At 36.7% G+C, this 20,458-nt stretch overlaps 1 protein-coding gene across 1 annotated transcript in view; it reads right to left on the minus strand.

The window, feature by feature from the left end:
• Nucleotides 1-17,456: 17,456 nt before the first annotated feature.
• The window catches only part of LOC108680034 (protein kinase C, brain isozyme), a 74,069-nt gene continuing 71,067 nt past the window's right edge, over nt 17,457-20,458 (minus strand). The window contains exon 16 of the mRNA XM_018168798.2: nt 17,457-17,743. Within this exon, the coding sequence (XP_018024287.2) occupies nt 17,591-17,743 (153 nt within the window). The 3' untranslated portion in view covers nt 17,457-17,590. The remainder of the gene's footprint in view (nt 17,744-20,458) is intronic.

Genomic DNA, 20,458 nt, shown 5'->3' on the forward strand with positions numbered 1-20,458 from the left:
AAATCTCAAAATATTTATTGTTCTGCTATTTGGATTTACTCATTAACATTTAATGATAATAAAACATTTTTAAAACATATCAATGCAACTTTATTGCAATTAACCTAACCGAACTAGTATGGGTTACCCCAGGATTAGTTAGATACAGTAAATAGAAATTACAGTTATTTTTATGTTTTTCCTTCCCTACATGGATGTGAACTTTAATCTACCAATCTAAGAAATTATCCACATATACGCATAAAAATCAATTTTTTTTCTATATATATGTGGATTATTTTTGTGATTGGTAGATTGAAGTAGACATCCATGTAGGGAAGGTGAAACATAAAAATAACTGTGTAAAAATAACTGTAAGCAAACTGAAAGATGAAAAAAACCTGTAAGTGGTAACGGTAACAACTTAACAAGTAACAACTAACATGTTGACACTAGTAACAGGCTGAGGTTGACAACATTACACCGAAATATTTCGTACAGTTTTATTCTGTAATTCATATTACGTATGTATCATGCTGGTTTTTAAATATTTAATACTATTAAGGGTGACCGGCTACCCTAAAAATCGGAAATTTTGGCTTTACCATTTTCTTGACTCATTTTGTAGCTGCTGAAAAGGCGCGTCTAACGCAGTTTACCGCATGTCTGTGCGTGCTATAATTTTTGCGTAAGACAATTTTAAAAATATATATATGAACATTTTTTAACAATATGCACAAAGATTTATTTGAATTAAATCTGTATATATAGATCATTACTCTCGTTAATTACAAAGTGTTTGCACTCGTTTGAAAGCTACAAACGAGACGCGTTCAACAAAGCTACTACCATAGATGTACATGCAATACTTTTTTGTGTAATGCAGTCTTGACCTTTTATAAAATGATCATTTTATATCATTATTTACAAATAAATGGTATTTAAATGTCATTATTTAGGTTAATTGCAAAGTGTTTGCACTCGTTTGCAAACTACAAACAAGATGCATTTAACAAAGCTACTACCATGGATGTTCATGTAATAGCGTTTGCGTAATGCAGTTGTAAAGTTATGTAAATTGAATATTTTATATATATGTATTTATATATAAAAAGTTCCATTTATAGCCTATTATTCACGTTAAATTGAACATAAATAGGTCTAAAGACGCGTGCTGGTACCTTGAATGCAAATAATTGGCAATGGGAAAGCTTGGGCTACAATATTAAGACTTTTTGGACATATTCTTCTGTTTTCAATGAATTTTACTTCATTTAGCTCCCCTGAACAATTTAAAAATCCAAAAAACGCCATCTTAAAAAAATTATAACTCCAAAAGTTTTCAAGCTACGGCAATGAGAGGCATACCATTCGATTGGTAAAAACAATACCTAGCGACTCTAGAAGCCTTTTTTTAATATGTGCATGGTTTGACTTATATATGGGAGGGGGAGGAAAGTGGGGGCAAAAATGAGAAAAAATGGGAAGAAGGCGAAAAAAACGACGAGGAAAATAAAAATCGGGGCTCTACAGTCGCTAGATATTGTTGTTACAAATCGAATGATATGTGTCTCAACATTGTAGCATGTGATTTGCAAAAGTTATTAACTTTTAGAGTACCCCTTATTTGCCATTATCTATTAATTCCACGTTTTCTTCCATTTTTTTAAATTTACATGAACAAAAAGGTCTTAGATTTCTGTTTTACATATGTGTACCAAGTTTCAAAACGATCCGCCTGTAAACAAAAAAGTTTTGTTGGAGGGTAGCCGGTCCCCTTAAGTAAAATCCAAAGACTTTATCTATAAATGTAGCGGTAGCGCTGTAGCGGCAAAACCTCGTATCGCTACTTAAATATGTAGCGGGCGCTACCGCTACATTGCCTTAAATGTAGAGCCGCTGCCGCTACTGAAAATGTAGCGGCCGCTACATGTAGCGCGCTACTGCCCACCTCTGCTTATTGGGCAGCATGGTACTCCATAATTATTTCTAGCTAGGCTTGAGCATCACAGTAACATTCTGACCAAACAGAAAAAAATGGGATATCATATAGATCAATTTATATGCTTGTTCAAACTCTGTCACATGCATTTCAAGTAAAAAATTGCCACTAATCCTGCAGAAGGACTAAAAAAATAATTAAGCTCAGTAATGCAAGGCAATCCTACAAAACAATCAACTGAATTGTGCCACCAAATACAGCATGGCCACATCTCCATGACTTGAAAGAACCAAGAAATGCCAATCAAATATCAGCAGCTGTCAATCAAATGTTAGCCCCATTTGTCAACACCAAAGACCAAGTATAAAATTGGGCAGAAGCAGTGTGGAATTCTAGAGGGATATTAAATTAACCAGTACACATAGCATATTGGAAAGCAGGACCTGAAAGCTTGGAAAGGCCAGGAACTTTCCACCTTGTCCATCATATTTCATATCATATACATAACCTATCACTTTCCAGCTGTGATTGGTTGATGGGATTGTGATTTTAGCCCCTTCCAGCTTTCCAGCTGTGATTTATTAATGGAATTGTAATGTTATCTGCTTTCTAGCTGTGATTGGTTGATGGGGATGCTTTCAAGCTGTGATTGGTTGATGGGGATGCTTTCAAGCTGTGATTGGTTGATGGAGATGCTTTCAAGCTGTGATTGGTTGTGCCCATAAGCCCCGCCCCCAAATATGGTATATGTCTACAGTACTGGATAACTAAATACTCAACTTAAACTTGATCATTACAAACAAAAAGCCTGGATACTTTTCAAAAAATCCATTAAATAAAAGAAAAATAAAAAATATCTATCAAAAAATTTTACAACAAATCTGAGGTACTGTACAATTGAAACAGTTTGTCCACTTTTGATTCTCCTTTTCATTTATAGTCAGTCACCTGGCACTTGGCACTTGGCAGAGCACTGTATCTAAGGAAAGCATTCCACCTTGGGTGGAAAGCTTTTTTATAAGTGAACTTCCATTTCTAGAATTCCACCCTGAGCGACGCTTTGGGCTTAAAAACCCATATATTGGCGATGCTGCTTCCATCTTCTGCAACATAAAATACTTTACTGGTCTACTTATAGGACTCAAAAATGAACTTGAGGGAGAGTCTAAAAAACTCTCTGCTTTGCCACTATGCATGATACTTTACTGGTCTACTTATAGGACTCAAAAATGAACTTGAGGGAGAGTCTAAAAAAAACTTTACTTTGCCACTATGTCCAGGCTCACATCCTTCTTCAGCCTCTTGCAGCCAATGACTGGCTGTCTGGCTCTACCTGCACACTTGGATCACCTCATAGTGGCAAACCAGAGATTTTTTAGAATTAGTTCATTTTTAATATCCTCATTTATTCAAGATTTAAACCAATTTCTTATGTATGATGATGCTTGTATGATTGTATCCCACTGTGCAGAGAGTGGATGAAAATTGCAAGATCTTTGGCAACGCTTCAGTAGCAAAATTTATACCTTCAGAAGATTCTGCCGACACCTTTAGATTGAAATTCTTTCATTTAATATATTTGTCAGTCTTTGGCCAACTATTTAAAAAAGTAAGGTTTCCGGTATGTTGGATTAATCAGTATGCAGTGAAGCTTGTCCAGAAATCAGTTGCGATGAGTTCCCACCAAAAAAATTTAAACATCAAGTTTACGATTATGTAGTTGCGGTCACATTAGAGTGGTCAGACTGCATTATCACATGTTCAGTTGATGCTTGCTGTACAATCGGACTGTTTTTATGGTATAATTAGTTATTTGGGGTAACACGTGCATACAACCTTGTAAATAAGTTCGTGGCTTGTAAATAGTTTTTCATTACTCAGCATAAATGGCTTTTAATTAAAAATTACCCGGCGACACATCTTAAAATTACCCGGCAACGTTAGGGCTTAAAAACCCATATATTGGCGACGCTGCATCCACCCTCTGCACCATGGCTTGTATCCATGATACTTTACTGGTCTACTTATAGAACTCAAAAATGAACTTGAGGGAGAGTCTAAAAAACTCTCTGCTTTGCCACGATGGTCACCACCTTTCTAACTTCTTGCAGCCAATGAGGTTAGGTTAGGTCTGAAGAGATTAGGCCAAGCTGGCCAGGCCAGACTCCAGAGGAGGTTTGGCATTTGGCCAGATGCACATGCACATGCTGACATGCAGTATGGCCATGTTTCCCTTGCAGCCTTTGGCAAACTTATTATGTGGCTGTGGACATGGACATCCAGCACCAGTGTGGAAATCCAGAGGGGTAATATATTAACTGGTAACCTTAGCAAATCAGAAAGCAGGACCCAAAAATCTGGAATGTCCAGCACACTTCCACTTTCAGTCCATCATCATCACTGATGAGTCTCTGCAAGATGCCACAGCTGTTTCATTGAAAAAAACAGCTTGCATCATCACAGTAACAAGAATCCAATCAACGCTTAAACGTGTCCAACGTAACAGTCACAAGAATCCAATCAACTCTTGAATGCGTCCAACGTACTGTCACAGGGATCCAATCATCGCTAGAACGTGTGCAACGTCACAGCCACTGGAATCCAATCAGCAATAGAAAGCTAGAAGGGACTGCCTCAGATGCACACAATGTTAATGCACTGATGCTAACTTAATGCATAATGCTACAATTCTTACTTCAAGAGCGTAATACAATAGTGTAGTTATGTCATTATTGATGGAAATCGCAAAGAATAACATTTTCGCTATGTACACTCACTCACAAATACATGAAAAACTGCCTATGATTCAATCGACAAATACAAAACTGACCACTGATGCAATAAGCTGAGACATTGAAACTCCTACAGTTACGATCAGGATTACCAACTTGACAAAAAACATAAACAAAGAAGGTAGCAGGCCGCAGGGACACCAACCATCAATATACTCATTTGAAAAAAATGATAGATACGAATTCTTCTATATTACAAATTTATCAGTAACTGGCATTCAACAGACTGGTATAATAACCTTCGTAAATCGTAAATGTTATACATGCAGAATCAATCGTGTGCAACAGCCAAAGTGGTGGGAATGATGGTTAGTGTTTACTGTTTACTTGTTAGTTCTCGTTAAGCAATCGGTGTGTAACTGAATTAACTGCAGATAAAGCTCCCAAACTTGGAGACGATAACTAAGTGAAAACCTTACGTGATATATTGTGAGCCTTCTAAAGTTTTAATAATGAAGAAATCACAAGGTTAACAGAATCTAAAGGTTTGAATGCTAAATTTTTAACTTTTGAGTACTCTATTGACTATTGAGTCTATTCTAGTCAGTCAACTGTGAAGTGTCATGTTGTTGTTGTGCATTGCCTTTTCTTTGAGAAGCTTCTCTAACTGCCAATGAGTTTCTCCTCAATTTGAAAGCTGAGGTAACAAATAGGTGCCATAAATGTTTTTTTATATTTTATTTGAAACTATTACCTTGGGAGTAAATAGTATTTCCTTCTGTAGATCCATCCCTCTTGCTCATCTGTGAGTGACGCACGCAATTAACAATCTTGCATGGGACCTTCTCTGTGTTCAGTGTATTGCCTGACTTGACGTTCATACGATCATAGGCCATAGCTACCGTAACCGAAGCCGATTTCTGGCGGCCTGCAAACCTGTTTCTAGTTGCCTGGAACATTTTTTTAAGGCGGAACGCTTTTTTTATGTGAACCACAAATTTTAAAATTCCAGCCTGTCCAGCGCTATGGCTTTGACCCATTGAGCAGTGAGCACTTGACTTCAGAAGTTCAGAGGCCATTGTGCACTCTAGCAGACTAGCCCTAGCATTCTTGCATATGGAATGGAATATGAACTAAGTGTGAAGTTTGGCAAAGCTGGCCTCTGCCCTCTGGGGCACATAGCGCCGTATCCTGGATACCAGCATCATCATACATAAGAAATTGGGTATTATTGCAGATTAACTACATCCAAAAAAAAGGGTGTTTTTTTTTTTAATTATATGTTTTTTGGGGTGTAGATTACGAATCTGAAATCCATTTTTGGCGGTCGGCATCGGAAAACCGATTTTTTACCATCAACCAATCACAGCTTGAAAGCATCCCCATCAACCAATCACAGCTAGAAAGCAGATAACATTACAATTCCATTAACAAATCACAGCTAGAAAGCTGGAAGGGGCTAAAATCACAATCCCATCGGGCCATCAACCAATCACAGCTGGAAAGTGATAGGTTATGTATATGATATGAAATATGATGGACTGAAAGTAGAAAGTTCCTGGCCTTTCCAAGCTTTCAGGTCCTGCTTTCAAATATGCTATGTGTACTGGTTAATTTAATATCCCTCTAGAATTCCACACTGTGACTGCAATAATACCAGAAATTGCTTTAAATCTTGGGTATATGACTGATATGAGGAAATTAAAAATGAACTGATTTTAAAAAATCTCTGGTTTGTCACTATGCTGGGGCGGAGGCTCCAGCCCGCATGGGGAGCGCAGGCGGCGCAGGCTCGCAGCCATGGGTACATAGTGACAAACCAGAGATTTTTTTAGAATCAGTTCATTTTTAATTTCCTTATTTGCCCAAGATTTTTAAACCAATTTCTTATGTATGATGATGCTGGTATCCAGGATACTTTACTGGTCTACTTATAGGTTATAGCCTAGGACTCAAAAATGAACTTGAGGGAGAGTCTAAAAAAACTCTCTGCTTTGCCACTATGCATGGGTAACAATAAACAAAATTGACTTGTAATGTAAACAGGCCCTGGGCGGCTGGGCCCAACGCCAACCATCAGCATGCAATACCTATCTAGGCCTACTACACATAGCCTCAGCCCTCAGATCAATGAGCATTGAGCTGTGTGTAACTCCGGCTAACAGTAAATCCGCTTTGCACAACACAGGCTTTTACACAGCCACTGCTTCACAGCACTGGAGCACAATTGGCCGGAGCCGCCGGCGGAGCGCAACAGGCCCACTAGGCTACCGCAACAGGCGGCGCAGGTTAGGTTACGTAACTTACGTTAGGAGTAGCTGTTGCGGTAGGGCCTGTTCAGTTGCGCCCCGGCCTGTGACTGAGCGGCGCTGTTATGGTGGTTGGTGGGCGTTTTGTGTCAAAAGCCGTGAAGATGCCCGGCTGCGTTACGCTCGGGAAGCCGGGGAAGGTATATGAATCACACTGTGGACTTGGGCTATGCTGACCATAGTGGCAAAGCAGAGAGTTTTTTTAGACTCTTCCTCAAGTTCATTTTTGAGTCCTATAAGTAGACCAGTAAAGTATCTTGGATACCAGAATTGTCATACATAAGAAATCTGTTAAAATCTTGAGTAAATGAGGAAATTAAAAATGAACTGATTCTAAAAAAATCTCTGGTTTGCCACTATGATGCTGACCTCTAGCTATCCACCCCCGGCGGGCCGGCATGCGCCCGCATACAGAAGCAACTTCGTTCGTTGTATGGTTCCGAGAGTTGCTCACCTAAAGCACGGACGGTTTTCCACTTTCCACAGGACAATTTATTTGCGTGGATGCGTGTTGGAAGCCGGCGGAGCTAAACCGCAAAATTCTGTCGTCAAACAGGGTAGAAGGCATATTACATTTCATAGAGTACAAAAGCATAGGGGACTGTGAGTTTACAGGCACTGCCCGATGTCGCTTTCCAGACATGACCTATTATGGCCGCAGCAAAACTCTTGCACAGAAACTTAACCATCCAAAATTTAACGGACCGAACATTCCGGTCGCTGATTCCCGACAGTTAAAGAATATGGGCGACGTAAGGAGGTACGATAATGCAAGGTTTATCATTTATGTATGTGAGGTGTTTGAATATGAAGTTTAAATATAGTACTTCATGACTGCGTCAGGGACGAGTAATCGGGACCAACCACGCATGGGTGAGTGGGTGACGCCATCTCCGCCTGTTGACCAGCCATGTCTCAGCGCTTGTCAGAAATTTGACACTTAATGGCTAGTTAGAGCTGGATAATCTTGAGAACGTGTGTAGTGAACGAGAGAACAGAAGATTTAGACGTCTTCATGAACAACCTTTGCAGCTCAACGCCTTGGAACAGCGTAGGACAGGTATATAATCTCCAATATTCTGCCATTGCGTGGCAGTCCAGCCACAGCCGGCTGCCGTCACATACATTAGCTCGGCACGTCAGATGTTGGATCATAACTACTTCTTGGTGGTGGTGGTGGTGGCTGGCTATAGGTGCAGAGATGACCTCACTTCAGGCCAACTGCTGCACCTACTACTTCTTGGTTAAGATAAGGCGCGTCACTGTCTTGAGTATTGACGATCACTTCATTGAAGTGGGTTATCAAGTAAGCCAGTCGAATGCGGAACCTGACTGATCAAACCCATTTGTTTTGTTTTACATTTAACTCGATTTCGTCTCTAAAAAATGTACAGGTCCGTGTAATATCTCGACACCATGAGTATCCTGGTGCGTGCCCGAACAGCTTCTATAGGTATACTCGTATTCAGGGCACCAAGCTTCATAACAAATTTTAACAAATGTAGAAACAATTTTATAAGGTCTATATTTTATGTTTCTGTGTGTTACAGACATGGTATTTTAAATAAAAAGGGGCCTAATATAGCGTGACCGCAATACTTAATATATTGGGAATTCAGAATATTGCATGCATCAGAAACTTTATTTCTATAATAGTGGAATCGTGAAGCATTGGAACACACCCAGTAAGAGAAGGAAGGGTAAATTTAAAAATCACAATTTAAAATATAATCTGGCTCATTAAAAAATCCGTCTGAATTTTGCGTCTAGGTTCTGTATTAAATGATGCACAGGTCCTTCTTTGATCAAAGTTGCTTTAGGTTTATAAATAAAAAGCAGGAAAGATTGACGGTTCGATAACAGAATTATAAAACATAATAAATTAATGATCTGTCCTTATCAGCAGTAAGTATTCATGTTAAAATAAGTTTGCCTAAATGGTGATTTTAACGCGATAACTTCTTTCCATAATCCGAAGACCACAGTCAACTCAACGATGTGGAATTAATAAACTGAGAGCAGTAAAACATATATGTTTTTCTCCAATATTAATGATAAAGTTCGTATCGGATTAAAGGAACTATAATTAAAATGCTAAATAGTAATCATCTCTACGGCAGAATCAACATAATAAACAATGTGTTCAACATTTGGAGAATGAAAGCCGAGATAAGAAACTTTATATTTTAAGTATCATATTTATCTTTGCCACATTTAAGGAGATATAATAATTGATGAGATGGAATATGATGACAGTAGAGTACAGTTTACATGACATCTTTTATACATGACTGTACACACTTAAAGACGACACAGGATTCAGCCATGGAGTGAGCAGTAGGAGTTAAGGATATTACACAGCACAGCTAGCGGAAATCTACAACTTATTGTCGAAATGGACATGGATATTAGCCATCCTACTACAGAAATGTGTCTTCTGATTAAATATTTAAGGTTTAACTATATATCTATAGTAGCACGGCAAAGACACGTACAATGTGACGAAATTATTCTTCATTATACAAGAGTGTCATAACGCGTTAAAATATAATATGTATCGCAAACATAATAATTATCAAAGTGTTTCAAATAGAAATAGGTTTTCCATTCACAAATTGTCCTTTTTCTCTAAAATCCTACATCACTAAACTAACTTAAGAGCATTTGGGGGATAGAATAAATAGTTACAAGTTTTCAACAAATCAGAGTACGGCAAATTCTAGTGACATTGCATAGGGAGATGAGATGCTAAGAGACATTCTAATCAGTCTACTGAAGCAAAAACTAGCACTTAATTCATTTAAAAATAACATTGGTAAGAAGAAGGAACAATGCATGACATTAATAGCAAATAAGCTGATAACGCATACAATTCGGAATGTTAATAATGTGAAAATAACCAACGGAGAATTGCATATCAGCAGATACCCACATTCAGCTTCACAGTCACATTCGAACTCTACATAAGAGCTAGAGGCAGTAAATGGCAGAATAGCAGCCATTTTAGATCACATTCATTTTGATTCTTAGCTTCACTCAACAACACTTCAGTTTTATTGATTCACAATATCCTGCTAAATAAACAAAACAACAGAATTTGCTGAATAACGTGCAGTTCAGGTATGAATCGCATTGCATGAATTGTGAAATGTGTTAAAAAGCTTAAGTTAAACTCATTTATCTTATAGAAGAATGGAGTTAATGTAGAAGATAGAAGAAAAGGTTTATCTAGTATGCAGGTGTCACAGAAATGTCTCCGACTTTTCTTATATTATATCTCCGCTTTAAATAGAATGTTTTAATTTTGTTATTCCCATAATGTATGCATTTTTTTACAAAAATAAATGCTACATACCTACAAGTATTTAAACTCTCATAAAAGTCATTTCCATACTACTTTTATCATTAAAACACCACCTAAAATGCAAAAAAGTAAGAGCAAAGTATTTCCAAAATGTTGGAATTTTGAACGAAAAAAGCTGTGAATAATTTAGAAGAGTATTTAATGAAACGTTGTAGTATATTGTGTTGTATTGTATGTTGAAACATCATGCTAGTATAGTATATGATGAAGTATAGAAGAAATATAGAAGTTCATGTAATACATGGAAGTATAGAAGTTCATGTACTATATGGAAGTATAGAAGTTCATGTATACTGTATGGAAGTATATAAGTTGGTGTACTGTATGGAAATATAAAAGTTCATATACTAAATGGAAGTATAGAAGCTAATTTCTAGATGAGACGTTAACTCTTTCAACCCAAGACTCTCAGAGAAATGAGAGAGACAACTTGACTCTCTTGGAAGGCTTCAGCGCAGTTGAAAAAGCAATACACTTCAGTGAGGATTATGACTCACATTTGCTGATCAAACTGAATCGACATAAGAGGAATCATTCCAGGGTTGAAGTGAGTCACGCTACAATAGTGAGTCATAAAAACTCACTGAGGTGCCTTGGTATTCGAACAACCGTTGAGCGCACTCAAATTGAGACAAACTGAGTGACTCATTTTCCTAAGTGCAGGTCCTTGAATGGACAACAATTAAGTAGGTCAAAGATAACTACAACAACGACACATTACCACGTACACAATAACTGTACACTTACAGGAGTTCAACAAGTGTAATTACTTCACTACACACAAAAGTTGGCATTCTCGACAAATGTCATGACAGTGACAGGTTCTCATGTCATGATGCATAGCACAAATAGCTCTTACGTCGTATCATATTAATAATTGACAAATACAATTATTTTCATGGCTAAAAAAGGATTTATGAGCGAATTATTCGTATTTGATTAATCACTCATTTTTTTTTGCTGATTTCGGAGTTGAAAAAATTGACGTTCAATGTAGAACTTGCGATCATGACGACATTTATCGAGTATTTGACATGCGGAAGAAAACTCCGATAAGAAGGCGATGAAGTTCATTAGTAAAATATACACAACTTGACTATAAAATTTGCAATGACAGCGCACTCGGAAAACTAAAAAGGTCTTATTGTCCAAATAGTGATACAAATTCTGGATGTAACACTTCATGACACGTTCTCATGCCGGGCAGAGCTGGGTCAGGATGGCCAGCACAAGGGCGAGAATTGTAACTAATTTTGGACAAAGTCTCTCAATTTTTCTGAGTGCGTTATTACAGCGCTCACGATATAGCAAGAGAGTCAAGATGACACACATTAGAGAGGGCCTGCAGAGCGATGCCCGTGAGTGCATTCCATGAAGACCTTACGCTACACGACCCACTTTCGTCACATGACTCACTTTTGTTACATGACTCACTTTCGTCACATGACTCACTTTTGTTACATGACTCACTTTCTTTCTATGACTCACTTTCGCTCTATGACTCACTTTCGTCACATGACGCACTTTCGTCACATGACTCACTTTCGTCACATGACTCACTTTCGTTACACGACTCACTTTCGTCACATGACTCACTTTCGTTACACGACTCACTTTCGTTACACGACTTACTTTCGTTACACGACTCAATTTCGTCACATGACTCACTTTTGTTACAAGACTCACTTTCGTTATATGACTCACTTTTATTACGTGACTCACTTTCGTTACATGCCTCACTTTCATTACATCGTTACATGACTCACTTTCGTTACACGATTCACTTTCGTTACATGACTCACTTTCGTCACATGACTCACTTTCGTCACATGACTCACTTTCGTTACATGACTCACTTTCGTTACACGACTCACTTTCGTTACATGACTCACATTCGTCACATGACTCACATTCGTCACATGACTCACATTCGTCACATGACTCACTTTCGTCACATGACTCACTTTCGGTACACGACTCATTTTCGGTACACGACCCACTTTCGGTACACGACTCACTTTCGTCACATGACTCACCTCGTGACATGACTCACTTTCGTTACATGACTCACTTTCGTTACACGACTCACTTTCGTTACACGGCTCACTTTCGTTACACGACTTACTTTCATTACAAGACTCACTTTCGTTACATGACTCACTTTCGTCACATGACTCACTTTCGTTAGATGACGTGAGTACCGTTTACTTACATTACGTAATCATCCGTGAAATAAATATTCATTATGGAATGAAAATGAAGGGGTTCGACTCAATGCACGGCATTTACAAGCTTGACCCTCAAGCACGTTAGTCAAGAATGGTGATTATCTCGAATCACTTTATTTCTGAAGGAACCCTGCTTTGATATTAGATATATAAAGTTTTTAATATTTTCCTCCCATTATTAAAGAACGTGCACGAATTTCTTGAAACATGGAAAACGCACACAAAATGATGCTTAAAATATTGTGTTTTTCGTCATGGGAATACATAGATTGTCTATTTTATTATTTTCTGCCATTGTTATACATTGAGGATGTCCACGTATTTCTGCTGTACTTCAACACGATTCATACAAAATACGTAGAATTATAATAAAAAATTTCATTCGAAAAGAACAAGTCAATTAATTATTTAAATTTACGATTCTGTAATTTCATACACTAAATGCAATGCAACGACCTCACTAAATAAATTAACATCAACCATTCAATGAACCTCCAATACTTTGAAATTTAAAATATTATCGCAATAATATTCTTAAATTTAAAAACAATTGCACTACAAAACACAACAATGTTGCACCCAATATTAACGCGATAACAAAATTGAGTCATTTTCTATGTAAAAGTGGAATGCAAATAAACTTTAGTATACATAATTGAATAAAAATTAAAGAATACGAAACAATCCTTAACTCTGTACAGGCCAGCGATAATTTTGAAGATACTTGTACGGTTGACACGTTACGTACAATGTCAGCTGAGTTTTGTGGTACAATTGTGGGTATTATTCCGGTGTAAATAAAACGTGGTAGGTTTTAACAGGAAAATATAGATCACGCGCGTCTAAATTAATGACTGGATGGAAGAATACGATTAGCGAATTGTAGTTTATGACTGGATGGAAGAAAACGACTAGCGAATTGTAGTTTATTACTTGATGGAACAAAAACGACTAGCGAATTGTAGTTTATGACTTGATGGAAGAAAACGATTAGCGAATTGTAGTTTATGACTTGATGGAACAAAAACGACTAGCGAATTGTAGTTTATGACTTGATGGAACAAAACGACTAGCGAATTGTAGTTTATGACTTGATGGAACAAAACGACTAGCGCATTGTAGTTTATGACTTGATGGAACAAAAACGACTAGCGCATTGTAGTTTATGACTTGATGGAACAAAAACGACTAGCGCATTGTAGTTTATGACTTGATGGAACAAAACGACTAGTGCATTGGAAGTTTTTTTGCAGTTGCCGTCGGCATGAGCGACCAGGAGAAGGTGATCGGTAAATTGCAATTGACTAGTGGAATTAAATCGTGGTTAAGTAGGTACTGGTAACGTAGTTAAGTAGGTAACGGTAACGTAGTTTATAAGAAGGTAACGCTTATAGGACGGCGGTTTAAGAATATATTACCGCTATAGCTGTAGTTTTATCTTCCACAGATTATAGACTTAGAAGTACGTATTCAAACGACTTTGTGTGGAGATATTATTTCAGTCACTGACTAGAAACATGTTTAATAATCCATGATTACAAACAAGTGAAGACAAGATGCGGGCATAGCTTACTGAATTATATTCTTTTAGGCGTCAGAGAAAACTGATACACTGAAGCAATGGTATTTCTTTTTAATTTATTTTTTATACATAGATGATAATTACACAGCGACGGAGATAAATGCTGAATTCATTTTCAATTAGCAACATCAGTATAATTGATGAGAATGTAACATATATGTTTTAAATCTTAGTTTGTAGATAAATTCGAATCTAACCGGAATTAATTAATAAAGTTTTCATTGCAACAAGGTAACACGCGGTCAACTGCGCCTCTCATTACACAAATAAACCTTGTATGATGTACAACCATGACACCTTGTATGAAATACATTATAATCTTGTACGAAATAAATTATAATCTTGTATGAAATAAATTATAATCTTGTATGAAATACAACATTATAATCTTTTCGTAGTGTTGTAATAAAGATCAAAGTGCTATGCACAACTCAAGCTTTAGTAATATCATCCATAGTTGCCTTTAACATAATATAATTTGTCCATACACTCAGATAAATAAGGCCATATTGTCGAAATAATAACACACTTGCCGTAACAAGGCGGCGAACTGGACGTCATTCTTGACTTGGAAGACATTTTAACGCAAGATTTAAATGCTAAGGGAAGATCTTGAAGAAATCTTAACCATCTCTCCGCCGTATTTACCGCAAGAAAATAACAGTTAGAAGTTATTTATATTATGTCTTTAATTTGGAGGAGACACGAAATGTTCGAAATAATTTGTACACTCCTTATTGTTCAGGAAAATGTGTTGCTTCGTTAACTGTAAAAGTTTAATTTTATTTAACCTCTTCAGCGTTGTTCACACTCAAGAATTGTCTTCCTTTTATCCATTAGAATTACATTAGGTAAATGAACAACGAATATTCTATTTATATAGTTCAACTTCATACTCACATTTACCCAGTACGAGTTTGAAAGGTCAATAGAATTTCCATGCATGAGTATAGTTTTCAAACTTTCTATATATCACATTAAGATATTGATAATATCAATGGTATATGGTTAATGTAGTTAATGTTTACATCTTCTCGCTCAGTCACATCCTGCACGAAGAGTATGGCGGAGTGAGTCAAAATGACTCAACTTGCATTTTTTGTTCAAAATGCGCCCAATTTTGTTCAAATAATAATAATAAATGAAAAATAATATATAAAATAATTTTTTTTGACTCACTTTTATTCTACAACTCACTCAGGGCTAAATTTAAAAATAACACTTTTCGGGTAAAGTATTTAGCATTTAAATGAGTCATGCAACAAAAGTGAGTCAATGAGACCCAGTAAAGTGCATTAAATTATCCACAAAGGACAATAGACCATGCAGATAAGTAACTCTGAATCACGCATGTCACCTACATATTAAAAAATTAATGTCTTGAGTATACTGAATTAATATTCAGCTTGAATATACTGTCCAAAATGTGACACCCTTTCTGCACGCGGCGCTGATACGCCTTTTAGCTCAGCGAAACTGGGTCAGGATGACCCACACAAGGGCAAAAAGTTCGTCGCTATTCGGACAAAATCTCACAAATTTCCCAGAGTGCATGATACATCGCACTGAATTACCGTACATTAGCTTACGTTTAACAACGGCCCTATAGTGACATTAAAGCACCAAAGGTTCGAGTATCTCTGTACAATAGCTCGCAAGTACATCATAAATTACGCGAGCATTTCCATACAACTTATAAACATAATTCAATAATTATACCATAAAATTTGCATCCCTGTAACTGGCCATAAAATAATCTCGTTAAAAATTAATTGAAACATAAAACGTTGACACAAAATAACTGATTTAAATTAAACTAAAAATAAAGGTTACAAGTTTACGCAAACAAGCCAAAATTAAGAACTTCAAAACGTATTAACAATTGGAAACGTTGCATAAGACTTCAAAATGTAGCACATAAAACGTAACGTCACATTTTATAACATAACGTAACACTTGGGCAGCACATAAGTACCCCAATGTACAACGTACAACGATATTGATATGACTTGACGAGGCGAGGGCGGTATGTCGAGTGTACACTCTCACAAAAATGAATGGGGCATGTTGTCCAAATGGGGACACTTTTTTCCCACAGCACGAGCAGAGAGCGGACGTAGAACTTCACGCGCTCTTTGCTGCTAAACAGCGTCAGTGTGACTCATAAAAGCGTAAAAATGCATCGCTCTTTGGACAAAGACTCCCTCATTTGTTTGAGGGTAGACAGCTCTAGAACTATGCCCTCGGAATTCGGGATCGAAATTCCACTTGGAAATGCCGTACATGGAATGCGAGATGCGGGTAGCCTGCGAGCTTCTTGTATTGGCTGCACAGTACGGCTTGAATATAACGGAAATGTTCTTTAAGTTAAGAATATAATACAGACGCGAATGGTTTACACGAATGGGAAGCTACCTGATGATTGAAAACAATAAACCCTAATATATACTTTTGCATTAAATTTAATTAGGAAGTAATATCGATCATTTTCTATGATAAAATACATAGAAAAAAGCGATCAGATTAATGTCTAAACGCTGACTAAAAAAGTTTTAGATGTATAATTATTATTGGGTTAATAACCATTCTGTTATCAGTGGTTATATTAATCACTGCACAAGCCTTATTCATCATTTCACCGTTCTGTGTAGATGACGGTTATTAGTTATACGAGGTAGATGAATGACACCTCATTCATCTACATACTACATCCATCGGAACGTTGCTCGCACCATTAAATCATACTGCAAAATGTTACCCAGCATCTGACATGTTTATTAGCAATTACCTCCATACGCCATAAAGTTCAGCATATTTACCTTCCTTGCTGGCTTTCGAGTTAAAATCAAAGATGAAATCTCATAAAGTCTTAATTTATAACTTATAGTCCAGGCAAGAGCTTGTTCAGTCTGATAAATATATTATACTAAAAATGAGTCACGCATTCATCACTCTTAGTTGATCATCTCGAGCGTAAACGTGTCGAATAAAATATTTGACGTTTGCGAGTTAAAACTCGTTGAATAAAGTATTTGACGTTTGCGAGTTAAAACGTGTTGAATAAAATATTTGACGTTTGCGAGTTAAAACGTGTCGAATAAATTATTTGACGTTTGCGAGTTAAAACGTGTTGAATAAAATATTTGAAGTTTGCGAGTTTAAACGTGTCGAATAAAATATTTGACGTTTGCGAGTTAAATCGTGTTGAATAAAATATTTGACGTTTGCGAGTTAAAACGTGTCGAATAAAATATTTGACGTTTGCGAGTTAAAACGTGTCGAATAAAATATTTGATGTTTGCGAGTTAAAACGTGTCATATAAAATATTTGACGTTTGCAAGTTAAAACGTGTCGCATAAAATATTTGACGTTTGCGAGTTAAAACGTATCGAATAAAATACTTAATGTTTGGGAGTTAAAAAGTGGTGAACAAAATATTTAATATTTGCGAGCTCACACGTGTTGAATAAACTCAGGATTGAGGTAGGAGAATCCAGTGAACTCGGTCTGGTCGAGGTTCATGAGGAAGAGCTTGTCGGTGGGGGTGAGCTCGGTGCGCTCCGACGTGAACTGCTTGTCGAAGTTGCTTACGTCCTTGCGGTGCCGCTGTCGGGGAAATAATACAAATAATGATAATAATAACAATAATAAAAATATACTTAAAATATTAAAGATAATAATAGTGATATTGATGTGTCAGAACCAACGTTATCATAATAATTACAATAATTACCAGAACTAACGTCAATGAGGTGACATAAGCAATATGTTCACAACCGGTTATTAGGCTGCGATTCCTACGATTATGTTATTACCTTTGGTGAGATGCTGTGTTTAACCGCGTACTTACGAAGAGGAGTTCGGTAAAGATTTTTTACGATCGGGATTAGCTGTTATGCTCAATAATAATATAATAATAATGCACAATCCACATGCACAACAATAAACAAAAGCAGAGCCAGAAATGAAGAAATGATAACATAACAATGTTCAACTAGATATACATTAAAGCCATTAATATATTCAGCCATTAAGAGAATTTATTTTAATACAATTTCAAAGTTCAGGTGCCTTACCTGAAGTGTATTTGTCCAAGGATCATGTATCTCCAGAACAATGCAAGCCATGCTAATGAGGTGACCGAGCGAATACAGAGGTGATAATTCCTTTAATGCAAGAAGGTTTACCAAAGTTATGTACGAAATAATCGTTGGAAGATCGTAACGTTATCAATATATCACTCAATAGCCTACATTGTTTTAAAAAATAAATAGGTGACCACCAACAAGCGCTACAAGGTTCAATTTTTTAATAAATAATAAAAGAAAATAAAATTTAAATAAGCAAAGTGAACACTTTTTCAGAATCGCGCTCCCGACTTGACCTACGCTGGCGCTACGAGTCCAGTGTCATCAATGTACAGAAGCACCGAGACTGCCATCATTTACGTCTCTAACATATACGTGCGAGATGTGTTCATTTTACACTCCTGTACTTATGACACGCACCGATTTGATTTTATACTCCTGCTTTTACTATATGCACCAGTGTAAATTTTACACTATTGCCCTTACTATACGCTTGTCACTCAGAACTCTTACGACCATCGTGTAAAAAAGAGGGAAATGAAAGAATACCTTAGGTTTAATTTTTAGAGGGAAAATAGTTATATTTATAGGACACCGTGCACAGCAGTTGCAATATTTTTGTTTTAATTAACTCCCTGGGTGTCCGGAAGTGAGTTCATTGCGCGGTATCAACCGTCTCCTAACTTAAAACCTACAAAGCATTTGTTGATTTTGAAGAACTGAACTATAAGTGAGCAAACTAGAGTAATAACCTCGCTACCGCGAGCCATGTTCTTGACACCTGCTTTTCGGTAACATATTAGAACAAAGGACGCGTCTTCACAGTTGATGGTAAGTAAATTTAAAATATGGTAAGTATTTAACAGTGAGATAAAATTTTTCAGCACGAAGGACATCAAACACAACAAATTCAAAACATAAATCCTAACCAAATTTTTTTCCAATTCGATACAATTGAACAAAAAGCTTGATTTGCTACCGTAATTAGTGAGAAATGTAACATTAATGGATACGTTAGCACAAGGCAACATCTCATATTCAGTAATTAAAGAAGGCAATAAAATAAACCCCATCCCAAAATTTCCGTCAACAGCAAACAACTTCACGGAGCGCTTCTATACGAACATAAAAATAGACACCATGTAAAAATACACGTTATTTTACAGCGTAGATAAATCCAGAGAAATGTTAAAATCCATAAAACATTTAGGATTTCAATAAGACCAATTGAAATTTCCAAGTGCATCAGACAGTTAAATGGAATTAAACACGATCAACGGACTCCGCTCGATTTACTGAAGTAGTAAAGGTGAGACTAAACCTATATAATGTTGGTATAAGTATATTCAACGACTCTACGTGACATAAGCTACACGAGTAACTTTCTTAGGCTACACTAAATAGACTATGAAGGCAGGGTAAGATAGTGCATCAAGTTAAATATGTTTATAGTTCAGAATACCAGCTCCACGGTGTAACTTGAGTCTCATTAGCAAGCAAACTTCCCCTATAACGTGGTTAATGTGCGTAATTTTAAGAGAAATTAGAATATTCACAAATAAAATCTTGCTGAATGTGTATCTTTTCAGTAGTTACAACTGAATGCGTATCTTTACAACACAACTTGTTTTGAACACAGATTTTCGCAAAAGTATTTTGAGAGAGTATTTCAAGAAGAAAATTTCGCCGAAAGCAGACCGTTGAAAACATGTTTCAAACGCGCAGTTTCACAAAAAAATTGTACCCAACAGGTATCTCTACGGAAAAATCTTTCTGACCTTTCATTTTCGAAAGCAAACAATGCAACACAACAACAGCCCAGCACGCGATTCAAATAAAATTTATATAGCAGTAGCAGAAGCTCCAGTCGCCCATAAAATTATTGGTTTTGTTAACAGATCATTAGGCTCGAAACGATAGAGCAGTTCCGAGGAAAATTGAACGCGTCATAGAAAGACAATAAATCAATTTTAGTTTGAACCTTTTTAAATGGATAACAAATCGTCCTGTATAATTTAATATTAAATCAAGTATCCGTTCACAATTAGTTAACTGAATAATTAAACCAAATATTCGAAATGTTATGTAGCTAACAAGTTAGAAACATCTACTGTTTTTAACGCCTGCTACAGAAATGTGAACTTACAAACTGTAGCGAATGTCATGTCGGCAACCTGAAATATTTCTGTTTCTCACTAACGCAGCCCACGAATGATACGGTGAACAGGTGAGT

Source organism: Hyalella azteca, unplaced genomic scaffold (assembly GCF_000764305.2).
Source record: "Hyalella azteca isolate HAZT.00-mixed unplaced genomic scaffold, Hazt_2.0.2 contig980, whole genome shotgun sequence".
NCBI lineage: Eukaryota > Metazoa > Arthropoda > Malacostraca > Amphipoda > Hyalellidae > Hyalella > Hyalella azteca.